This window comes from Cynocephalus volans, chromosome 8, assembly GCF_027409185.1.
Source record: "Cynocephalus volans isolate mCynVol1 chromosome 8, mCynVol1.pri, whole genome shotgun sequence".
Lineage (NCBI taxonomy): Eukaryota > Metazoa > Chordata > Mammalia > Dermoptera > Cynocephalidae > Cynocephalus > Cynocephalus volans.
The window spans coordinates 126,896,405-126,909,354 of NC_084467.1; the positions used below are offsets into that span (position 1 = coordinate 126,896,405).

Sequence of the window (12,950 nt, forward strand, 5' to 3'; positions counted from 1 at the left end):
TCACTTACATGTATTTATACTTTGTATATATGACAAATAAAGCAAGATTTAGTATTGAGATTGCTGGATTGGAAGCATGGAGACAGCTGTCACTGACTAAATATATAAGCATGGGCAAGTCACTTAACATCTCCTGGTCACAGTTCTTTCAGCTGTAAAAATGAGAGTTGAGCAGGGATGCTTGTAAGGCCCCTTCCAGCTTTAATATTTTATGGTTAAAATAGAAACTGAGACAAATAAATGCCTGTTTTCAGAAAGATCAATTAGGTTGAGTCCAAAGGCACAAACCATATCTTAGATTCACATTTCCTAAGGAGCATCATATACTTTCTTAACAATTGCAAGTATTTAAGAAAATATCTGTTGATTATATTTAAATTTTTTATGTGATTGGTTTCTCAAACAAGTAGATGGACTGAGTTATTTCAAAGGCCCTTCCAGTCTACTATTCTAAGCTTAAAATATAAATTAAGCCAAATAGATAGTGTAGTTAGATCAATGAGACTTTAAATCCAAGGACAGAAGTTTTGTCTTTGATCTAGTATTCCCTTTGAAGCCTCATATTTTCTTCCATAGCAGGTGACCAAGGAACTATCTCTGGATTATAGTTATTTTATTTGCTTGGTTTTTCCAGTAAATTTTTCCATATTATAACATTAATGAATTATTTTCAAAACTCATTAATCAAAATGTCTCTCCATTTCTTAGTACCTAAGTCTATCTTTTATAAAACCAAGGGCTGGCCCCGTGGCTCCCTTGGGAGAGTGCGGTGCTGATGGCGCTGAGGCCGCGGGTTCGGGTCCTATATAGGGATGGCTGGTGTGGTGCGCTCACTGGCTGAGCGTGGTGCAGACCACACTGTGCAGAGGGTTGTGATCCCCTTACCGGTCAAAAAAAAAATAAATAAATAATAAATAAATAAATAAATAAATAAATAAAAACAAGTAAACAAATGGGAAATGGGTACCTGAGTGAAATATTCTGTTTCTTAGTTTTCCTCAATGAGACTTTTAATGAGTTTTTCCATACTTTAGATTCTAAATTTAATGAAGAATAAAAGTTAAAAGCCTAGTAGTAATCCTGTTTCATTTACACTAGTTGTCTCAAGTATGTTTTCTTTTTTTTTTTTTTTTTTTGGGTGGCTGGCCTGTACAGGGATTTGAACTCTTGACCTTGGTGTTCTCAGCACAAGCTTTCACAAGTGAGCTAACCAGCCAGCCCGGGTTTTCTACATTACAGTTAGAGAGACATGAATTCAAATTTCTGAAGAGACTATACTCATATACTTGTATAACATAACTTATGGCACACGTTCCACATCATTAACTGAAAACTAATAGTTAATAATTTTGGGAAGGAATCTTTCAGGCATGTGGCATGAAATAAAAAGGTGATGTTCTCTTTATAAATTGTAAAGGTAGCATATATCACATAAAATACTCAAGAGTTTAGAAATAGGAAAAAAGGGCAGGAAAAAATAAAATTCATGTGCACCCTTTATAAGCATATAACTCCTAATGAAGCGCATTAAATACAAACACGTGACTTTCATTCATTTGCACCGTTTCTTTCTAAAAGAAATTAAATTAGTCAATGTACATAACATAGTGTTTGCTTTTCAGTCTAGTAGCTTTTCAACATTCACTTTTGAGTATCACTGGAAATGTTATCTAGCATCAAGATGTGGTTTGATGAATGAACAGTGTCACCATCAACTGTACTTAACAGAAGACAGAAGGGGCTGGAGTTAATCTGCAGCTAACTACATGGAAACATAAAAAACACAGACCCACAATAGTATCAACATGCATTATTAGGCCACGATTCAAAGTTAACCCAACCCACTCAGATTTCTTCTTCTAAGCTGAGAGTACACTTGGAAAGGGATGACTTTATCGCGATCCGTAACCATAGTAGTAAGGTTCATCTGGGCGGAATCCATAAGCTGTGGCAGGGCGTCCAAGAATGCCAACTGGTTGGCTAAAGCCATCCATTCCAAGGCTAAAAGAGAAAAAGTAATGATAAGCTATGTTTTTCATCACACATCCACAATGCAGGTCAAGTAAGAGGCCTGGAATTTTACATCTCCAAGATTCTCTTCCCAGCAGCGATAATGATTTCTTTAGGCATCATTAACCTTTTTTATTCAAGTTAATATTGACATTAAAAATGTGTATAATAAAATATTTACATCTAACCACATGTGCTAAAAATGTCAGAAACCTCTGTCAGCAGGTACTGTTCAAAACAAAGGGGAAGAATCAGATCAGAAAACTGGTATTTAATAATGTATTCACATATGGCTTTTATGCCAGAATATAAAAATACTTTACATGCTAGCAATGATCAGTGATAGATTGCTAGGGAATGATAAAATTAGAACTGTAGTAAAGTGAGTTTTTCTGTTTATAATAAGATCTCTTTTTCATATAAAGATACAGGATGAATCTACTATTTGTAAGGACATGCAATTTGAGTTTTAGAAGTGAACTCTCACTCAGGGCCAAATCATACCATAAGCCTATGGTTCAAAGAACAAGACAAAGAACTCTACAAAATTTAAAATTAGCCAGATTTGATCTGCAAATCCTTTTTCTGATTCCTCAGTGCAAAACATTACTAAATACTGTAGTATATATTTCGAGTGACAGCAAGACAATTATACATTCTGGTTCAACTTATTCTATGGAAATAATAGAAGCCCAAAGATAACCTTCAGAGTTATAAAGATAGCTTGAAACATGGATAAACTTTATGATTATTACTTTAAAAAATTATCCTTTGCTCTATTAATAAATTACTTAGAAGATAATCTGTTCTTTAGACCATTTTAAAGATCAGGGAATTATCCAACACTCAGAAAAACGACAAAATACAAGAATACTTCAGAAAGTTCATGGAAAAATAGAATTAAAAGGCAACAGGAATCTTTCCATGAACTTTTTGAAGTACACTTCTATTTATTTTGCCAAGCAAATTGGCAGCTATAACATGCTCATGCATAGCTCATGCAGTGAATGCTAGTAAGTTTGGTTTCCATCAAAGGAAATCATTTATAATGCAGAAATGTAAGCTTTGAAAAAAGTAAGTATATTTAAATGATTTAAGATTATTTGAGATTGCACTAGATGAGTAGATGGAAAGATACTTTTCTCTTAACCAGCAAAATCTCAGTATGATTAAAAAATATATTTCACATAGGCAATAACTTCCTCTTACACTCAAAGTGAGATTAAGTTGAAATACTGTAGAAGTTACTATTGAAATGTTAAGGTTGTAAATAATATGTGTGTGTGTATTAGAACTAAAGAGTAAATGTAAAGAATCAAAATATAAGACATATTGTTCATGTGAATCTACCTCTCAGGGGCATGGAATTTCTGAAATATGTTTCAGGTTAGCATCTGTACTGTGTGATCCTGGACAAATCTTTTTGGGCTCCTTCTATATCAAAAACTCTGTGTCTGTAATTTCCCAAAGCTGGTTAAAATTTTTATGGCTGCATTTTATTTTGAAATGGTAAAAATATAAGCACTCTTTCCTACTTTAGTTCCATGGGAAGACATTAAATTTTGTGACGGAAGGAAATATTATTCTAGAGGTAGCTTAAAAGGTATTTTAGAAATAAGTGGAGTCAATGGAACTAAGATACATTTGTATCAGTTTAAAATTAGAGAAGCTGGTTGTTGAAAACTTTTCTCCTGAAGCACTAAGTCTAACTAATAGTCATGTATCTAAAAAAAAAAACTCAATTATGTAAGGGTTGATTAAATAGGTTTTGGATTTTTTTTTTGGCAGTTGGTCAGTGTGGGGATCTGAACCCCTGACCTTGGTGTTATAACACTGTGTTCTAACCAGCTGAGCTATCCCACCAGCCTAGCTTATACATTTTAATTTGTTTCTTCTTCCTCTTTCTACTTATTTCCTGTCTTCAGCGACTCCTTACATTTTTTAGCACCTGTTAGGCTGAACAGCAGTAGATTCAGATTAAACTCCATTTTGTCCTTGTTTCTCAATCTAGGGGCTATGGCAAGATCTCTTTCAAGAATTTGGAAAAAAGAGGCACATAGTGGATCAGTGAAAAAATATGTAAAGACACCTTCAAAACAGAACATCTCACAGAGGACCTTTTAGCAATACTATTTAGCAATACCTATGACAATCCTGCTGTAATTCCATCTAAAAGAAGATGATCCTTAGAAGGGAGTCTGTCAGGCATGCTGGCACAGAATAAGGAGCTTGCCAGTTTCAGTGTTGGTAGTAGCAACTCGAGCAATTCCTTGGCGATATGGTGACCTCAAACACCATTAGGAGTATCTGATCTTTTTGGCAGTCTTGTTCTCACTGAGGAAGGGGACTTAACAGATTCTCAGAGTTTGAGGCCATTCCACAATCAAATTGCATAACTCTCCTTTTTTTGAACTCTATGACTAATAGGCATAGATTGTTGTTTTCTGATGTGACTTGCCAACAGTGTGAAAAATAAACTTAGACAATACCCTATCTGCCTGATGGCTGTACCTTTCATTGTAAATGAAAAAATGGATATTCTATTTTTTCCCCTTTTTAACATGTCAGTCACATTGTTGACAAGAATCTGCATCCCCAAGTCAATGAAAGTAAGTCTGGCCCTTGAAGTCTGAGTTTCTGAACCTGCAAGTCTCAGGTCTTAAACAGTACAGTCTTTAGGCTACTGTGGTAAAGTTCTTTTTATGCAGTTAACAGTTCACCCAGAAGCATCTGTGTATTACAGTGTAGAGGACATCACTTCTTTTTTTAAGCTTCCATTTGGGAAGAATTTTCAACAGAGAAAATTTAAAACTGACTCTTAAAACAAGCTTTTCTGGAATTATCCATCACGTATCACAGATACATGCTTAAAGAGAAAAATATTTAAAACATTATGACCAGTTTGGATGGTACTTTGACATAGGTCCTAGGTCCTTTTGTATTATGAAAGATAAACTATATTCATACAATTAATATGTTTTTAATTAACATTCAGAAATTCACTCTGACACAGAATAGTTTACTTCTTTAATCTCTCCTATTTGGTACTTTCTAATACAATGGAGAAATTAGGCTTTCAGGATCCTAAAACCTGGAGGAAGACATTCTTTTGGAACATGGACACTTACTTTTCTTTCTCCCTTGGAATAAGAATGTAGTCTTGCTAATGCTGAGTCTAGTTAAAAACCAGGAGAGCCTAATAGTAAGTTTTCCTTTAAACAGAAGTATATAGATTTTTCTGGAGGAGGATAGAAGCCATGAATATAAAAGGGCAGTGTTGCAGCAAAAATTGTGCTTTCCCGATTTAGAAAGATGTGACTTACTTTGAACAGTGTCACAGGCACTTGTATGCCCTCATTAGGGACCCCGAGAACTAAAGGAAACTAAGCTGTGATATGCTGCATCTGCTCTTGCCCTGTGTGAGCATTTTGTTTAAGAGTTTATATATTTGGCTATTTATATTGGAATTTAACCCAATCCTGCATTGTGTCTCCATATTCTGTACACATTCTCTTCCTGCTACTTCTAACCAACATAAAAAGTTGTGTGCTCCTTTAGATTAGCATATGCCATTATATACTGTTTTTTCTTTACAGGACTAGTCATCTAGTGTCATTTAATCTTTATCCTTAATGTTTCGATCACATATTTCGGACCTCTGAATTACCAAAATGCATCGCTTCTTGAAAATACGTAATTCTAGTCTAAAGAAAATGGTAATTGTTTGTTGCGAAAAGATAACTAGGAAAGGTAAGGCCAAAAAAATCAATCTATTAAGATTTATGTCCCAAGAGCAATGATTTTTGAGTACCAAGAAAGGAAATTGACATTCTTTAGAAGTGAAAAATTATATTTAAAATTTAACTGCAAATATAATACCACATTTAGAGTTTGTTTTTAAATAAATTCAGAAATCTAATTAGCATTCAGCAAGCAGAAGACTGAATTTTCTCTAATATTTACAAGGCTTCAAGCAAATTTTTAACAGCATTCATTAGAATTCTAAACTTGAGATGATTCAGAGAGGGAAAAAAGAAATCGGAAATGACAAGTGACACTTCACATGCAGCACATTACAAGGGAATGGCAGCCAGTAAGGAGTCCTAGGCACACTCAGGCTCTTATTAAATTTCTGTGCCAGAGTTGACATTCCTGTAGGAAGGGAAGAAAATCACCTACCTCTGGCTGTTTGTGAGGCTTAATTAGTTCATATTTGTAAAGCACTTTGAAATCCTTGGATGAAAAGTGCTGCGTAAGTGAAAAGTATCATTATTGTATTAAAATTAGATAAAAGAAACACAAGTGTTTTTCTTCTTTTAAATTCCTAAGTCAGCATCATGAATGCAGAGCAAGTAATGAATTTATTAGTGGATGCTACCTTCCCCCCCACAAAAAAGAATAAATTCAAGCCAAACAGGCTCATAGAATCTTTGACTTGGAAACATTTTTAGAAATAATCTCATCTACACTTTCATCCACATCCTTACACGGTCTACCCAGCTTTTTTCCAAACACATCCAGAAATGGAGTTCTCACTACTTTCTCAAAGCAGCTCATTCCATTTATAGATACATCAAACTGTTGGAGAGTTCTTTCTGACACTGATCTGAAATCCAGTTCAATTAGTCTTAGAATTACCCTCTGGAACCAGACAAGGAGTCAAATTCTTTGATATGACTGCTTCACAACCCTCATTACTTAATCCTCATGACATGGTCTCAAATCTTTACCATATCATTTGCTCTGCAAAATCACTTCAGTTTCCTAGTGTTTATCCTAAATCGAAGCAGCTGAAATTAACATGATACTTATAACTGCTCTGAAACCAGTACAGTAGATACCGAGAGCCTATCTCTGAGTCTCTACTAATGTAGGCTAAAACTGTATTGATATTAAACAAAAATTTTAAGGAGTCCTTATCACAAAGTTGGCTAACATTGAGAATATATGTATGTATATAACTGTGTGTATAAAAACACACAGACATAAAAATTTCGCTTATAATTATCAAGTTAAATTTCATCTTTTTAGTTTTAGTCTGTCTTTCGGGACTTTATTCTTCCAAGACAAAAATCCTTAATGACATTATAAATAGGGAATAGTGAATCTTATTAACGATCCATTCTTTGTGATCCATAAGGTAATACTGAAGGCTGGAATTCTTTTGGGATTGTCAAGTGAAAGCACTTAACATGGAAGGAAACTTCCGAGGATATTATATAACTGTATGAAATGACTTGTTAATTATTTTCTGGAATACTTCATTCTTTTTATCAATTATTCCAATATATTAATCATAGAATCCAAATCAGCATGTTTATTTTCCTTTCGAAGTTGATTATAAATTGATCATCAGATTAATTTCAACTTAAGTATGATCTGTCATGGGAAATTTAGGTCTATGTAATAGTGATTCTTTGTATATCTGTTCATCCATCCATCCATCCATCCATCCATCCATCCATCCATCCATCCATCCATCCATCCATCCAAATAGTACAAACATTTATTGAGTCCCTTCAGTGTGTTAAGTATAGTGTGTGGAGCCAATGTAAAAAAAAAACCAAAAACAAGACATGGTGAATAAGACATGATCCCTGACTGAAAGGATTGGAGGTAACTAACATTGAACAAATATTCTAATAATATGATGTTGTACTACCCGTGTCTGTGTGTGTGTATAAACTACTACAGAATCAATTATTTAATATAATGTGAATTTATTAGAGATATGTATACATTGCTACAGAAGAGTCTTGGTGGCTAGAAAGCCTTCATCAAAAATACTTTGATTTTAATGCATTTGTCACTTTCTGTCATTATGTCTTATTGTCTTTCTGTATCAGAATGTAAGCACCATGAAGGGCAAGAACTGCTATAGCACTGTATTTGACATAGAGTGGGCATTCAAAAAGTGTTTGAATGCATGGATGAGTCTTAAAAAGCAAGTAGGATTTCACAGGTGAACAGAGAAAGTTCCTGATGGTGTAGCAGCTTGGGCAAGAGAAAGAAGGGGCTGAAGAACAGTAAGCAGTTTTTTATGATTAAAGTCTTAGATTTAAGATGTAAGCAAGCGGCAGGAGCTAAGGCCAGAAAGGAGGGTTAGGACTAGATATTGAAGCTGTTCAGATGCCCTGCTAAGAACTACAGTATGTGCTTTTGAGGAGTTGTCAATGGTTTTTAAGAAAGAGAACATCATAATTCTCTGTTTTAGAAAGATAACTGTGGTAGGAAAGGAGGTTGGGAGGCAAGAGCATGGAGAACGTCTTGGAGACTATTGTAGCTGTCCAAATGGAGAAGTAATGGCAGAAAAAACAATGATTAAATATGCTACATCTCACAACAAAGAATGTTATCTTTTCTCTTTTGAAATGGTTTTTTTTTAGTTACACCTTTACTACTTGGGTACTGAGAATGAAGCGGAAGAATTTCAAAATTGGCTGAAAATATTACAGGTTGTGATTAATTGGTATGATACAATTTTCGCCCCTTTAGTATGGGAGTATTTGTGTTTCATCAAATAACTAAGAGGCTACCACTGTGTTCTATTTGTAAAATGATACACGTTATTATTAAATCAAGAGCTAAATGTTTGCGATTTGTAGACCAACCACTAGATGGAGAGCTTGTCTTACCACTGAATATCATGTAATTAACGTTTTGAAGCAAGGATTATCAAATTTAAACTTCTCAGCATATTTAACATTGATAAAACGTGGTTTCCATTGTTTTCTCAGGTATCAGTGTCTTCATTTTATAAATGTGAAATAATTTAGTTAGAGGTATATCAGTTATACACAAAACATTTTAAGACTGTGGAGGCCTAAGAAAATAAATACGAATCATTTTGGACACTGAACAATGTAATCCATGTGCATGTTAAAGTACTGTTATTATGGCAAAACTTCTAAAATTTTCATTGAATTGTTATCGATGGCCTCTTATTTCTATAAATTTATATGTAATATATATTTTAGGTTGATCAAAGGTATTACTCATTGTAATTGTATTACTCATTGTTTTGGACTTCAACCTTTGTATTATTGAGAAAATGAAATCCCAAAGCACAGTTAAGCAGTCTTTTACTGAGTTTCATCAATATATATCAAGTTTAACTGTTGTTTTCCATTTAGTTTTCTTTTAATCTTTTATACGCATAATTATAAATTTTCCTTTCATTATGATAATACATGGCTAAAACATTTTAAGAGAATCATATTTTTTTGTGAAATCAAACTAAGTAATATTTTTCTAAAAATCATGGGCAAACTGTATGAGTAGTGGGAGACTGTAAAGTACTCATCTGGAGTTTATTAAAAAAATTTTATTAAAGGACATCTGTCAGTTCTAAGGGGGCAAACACCACCTTGGGGACAGATTCTTTCAATTTAGTTAGTACACTCAGATGCTTGAGATAAAGCTAATTTGTACTAATGATGGAGGGAGCATGTGTAAAATAGTAATTGATTTATTCCAAATGGCAAAGAAATTATATTTCAAATACTCTCCTCTAATCTCATTCAATTTATACCTCTTCTTACATATCTTAATCTGTTGTTTAACCCATCTCCAGAGTCTATTTTAAAAATATTTTTTTATGCGGAGATGTTATAGTTGGTACTTTTTCAAACTATATTATCACTGCATTGTTTTCTATTCCTTTTAATTCACTTTTTATATTTTACACTCTCATTGAGATTTTTCTATTAAATCTAGTTCTTGGGTGTCCTAACACTCTTGCTGTTGTATCTGATGATTCTCCTTCGTGACAGTCCTTTCTGAATGTGCTTTGTAATTTTTACTGTGCGTTCAACTTCAGGTCTTTTGGTCTGTTATCCTGTCTGTTGGCCCTTGAACTATGGAAATATTTCTACAGAGAGGTTCTGTATTTGTTTATATTGTATCAGGCCCCTGTGGGTTTCACTGTCCTGAAACAATCTGAATGATCATTTCTTTACTTGGGGTTCCCTGAATTAGATGCACAGTATAAATTCTGAACCCACTGATGTACACAAAACAAGCTTGTGGTTTCTGTTTCTCATGGGTGAGTATTTACCTCCACTACCTAGGGCCTTGGGGTGGAAGATAAGTTTTGGCTACTTCTCTAAACTGATGAATTAAAATCATCTAGTCCTCTCTTCAACTGATAAGAAAAAGGCAGCCCTTTAAAGTTCCAGGTTTTATGTAGAGAATTCAGTTCTATTTTCCCATACCATATTATTACACCTAGTTCAATATCTTGTGGATGGTTCTTATTTATGTTTTTTGGCACCTGGGGTGCTCCCTATCTTTCGTGTGAACTTGGTCATATATTGTAAGTTTTTGTTACATTCTGCCTACCATTTTTTGGGGGGGGGGTTTGGCTGCTCGCAGTAAGGGGCTCCAAAACCTTGACCTTGGTGTTATAAGGCCGCACAGTAACCAACTGAACTAACAAGCCAGCCTCCCCTTCTACATATCTCTATATAGGAGGGGGCCCTTTCAAGTTACCTCAGTCTATCATCTTGCTGGAAGTCCTTTCCATTTTTCTTTTACTTATCTGCTTTGCACATTCATGGGAAAAAATTATAAAACTCATATTCCTGTAACTCAAAACTGTATTTCTTGAAGAGAACAATGACTTGAAAGAAATAACTGGAGCCATTAAAAGATATTTTATTTCTCTTTATTTGTAGCTATTAACAGAAAAATAATAGGTGCCTAATGGAAGTTGTCAGATGTGATTGTCAAACTGAAATGAATATTTACTCAGAGCTATAATGGACTCAGACTTTTTATAGCAATCTTTTTATGAAGATATACCATCTATTCATCTTTATCCTACATTTCTTCAATTAAGTACAAGGACTTCTTGAAATTGGCAGTTCTATAATATCAGGCACTGCCTCATTTCACACCATCAAACGTTAAGGGAATTTACTGAGCAGCTTAAATAACTCCTGGGCTAATAAACTGAGTCATTAGCACCTCTTTTAAATAATTGTTTGTCTGTTACTGGTTTAACATTTATATAATCTGTCATAATACCTTGGTTTTTAAGGTACAGAAATTACTGCTGTAGGCTTAAAGTAGAGAATATCATGTAAGTAGCAATGTTTTCTCAGTGATAGTTTAGCCGTACTGTCTGGTACTGAGTGAGTTAAAGCCTGAACACCACAACTAATTACTATGTAATGCTAACCTTCGTTGCTGGTTCATTTTGAGGCTCTTTAAAATATGAACTGTGTATTTTACCCCTATGCACTCTCTTAATGATTTGTTTTTTTAGACTGAAATCACTTCCAGCCATCAGTTATGCTCTTGGTCTCTACACATGCACTTCTCCAAGCACAAATATTTCTTTTTCCTATTGGTCTGCCAGCCCTGTCAGAGCAAATTTCACTTTAAACTAAATGCTATGATACTTAAAACCTCTTGGATTACTCAGGCTGCTAGTGTGATCTATGACCTTCCAAGAATGACAGCTGAACTTTCCAATTTGCTTATACTGCTTGGGGAACTAGAAAGTACATGCCAAAAAGGAAAATGTTTCTGATGTTGAACAGAGAGGAGAGTTCTTGTTGGAGGTGGGGGCAGGAGACTATTAAGTACTGAAAAATACTAATAAGAAATGAAAAGAAACTAAACATGCTGTAAAGTCTAACACTTCAAACACAATTCAGGAGTTAATGCTAGTACTAAAATCTCTTTAGCTGGACAAACTGGTAAAAATATGAATAATGAACTTTAGTAACCCAACCAGAATCCTGAAATGATGCACCATCGAAATGAACAAGTTCAAGATATGGAATAGAATCTAAAATTATCAAGAGTACTATACAAAATGGGCTATTATCAACTCCCCAATTTTCTTTATAAAACAGATAGAAATCTGACATATGAACAAAATCAAAGAGGTAATATGACCATCTAACATGCATGTTACCCTGACTGTCATATTACCAGTCTCTCTTGAGTGAAAAATTAATCTTAAGGTTCTGTTAAAACTCATGTCTCAAAAGTCCTTAAATAAATAATACACTTTGGGAATATTCTGGCATAGTTTTGAAACTTTTCATTTTCTTTTACTACCTTACATAAGAGTTGGAAAAATGTTTGTCTTAAAAAAATCTTGAAAATCGTATCAAATGTAAGATGCTTAATGAAAAGTTTCCAATTTATATCATTACCTACACATTCATTCGTCTCAATATTTTTGGGGGTTAAATAATAGACAGATTATGTCTGGCTGATAAAAATCAAGCAGAGGTTGATAAGAAAAGACTTTTTTGGGTAGCTAAATCAAACAAAGTAATAGTTTTCCAAAACCGAGGGAAAAAAAGATATGGATAATAGAAACTATATTAAAATACATAATAAATGCATATTTATTATATTAGTGCATTTTTAAATAGCTAAGAATGAAAGTTTAAAAATTGTATTCTAAATACATTTATGATTGCCAATATACAAAAAAAAAGAAGGCATTACTTTGTCTTAGGCTATTTCTAAAGATCGATAGATTAGGCAGTGTTATGTGATACTTTGTAGCCACTAATTCAGTAATTTTAGTAATAATACAGGTCAGATAAATATTTCACAGTTATTTAGTGTCCTCTACAGCATTTAGGATCTCAGAATACTGTCTGATACATCAGCACTGCATTTAAAACTAGAAGAACAAATTCCAAAGTAAATCTCTATTTTTAGCTCATAAGCTTTCTTGGTCTTTAAGAATATATTTAACTGTTACATTATGGGTCTATTAAAAAAAAAAGGCAAATTCACTTTCTGCTTAGGTCTATGGCTGTTTAGAGATTGTTAGATTACGAGTCTTCTGATGATAAAACAAGGTATTTCTATACCATCTTCAAAGAATAGAGAACCCTTTGGGAACACACTATGTCTCAAGCAAATTCAGTATAGACGGGAATGTAGAAGTATATGATTCTAACAATTGC

At 33.8% G+C, this 12,950-nt stretch overlaps 1 protein-coding gene across 2 annotated transcripts in view; it reads right to left on the reverse strand.

Annotated features, from left to right (window-relative positions):
- Positions 1 to 372: 372 nt before the first annotated feature.
- KIFAP3 (kinesin associated protein 3) overlaps positions 373 to 12,950 on the reverse strand; it is a 141,523-nt gene continuing 128,945 nt past the window's right edge. The window contains exons 20-21 of one of the 2 annotated variants that reach the window (XM_063104397.1): positions 6,190 to 6,258; positions 1,915 to 2,001 (exon numbers count right to left, since the gene is read on the reverse strand). In XM_063104397.1, coding sequence (XP_062960467.1) covers positions 6,213 to 6,258 — 46 coding nt within the window. In that variant the 3' untranslated portion in view covers positions 1,915 to 2,001; positions 6,190 to 6,212. Of the gene's footprint in view, positions 2,002 to 6,189; positions 6,259 to 12,950 lie in introns of both variants that reach the window. The other variant, XM_063104396.1, reaches the window with a different exon arrangement.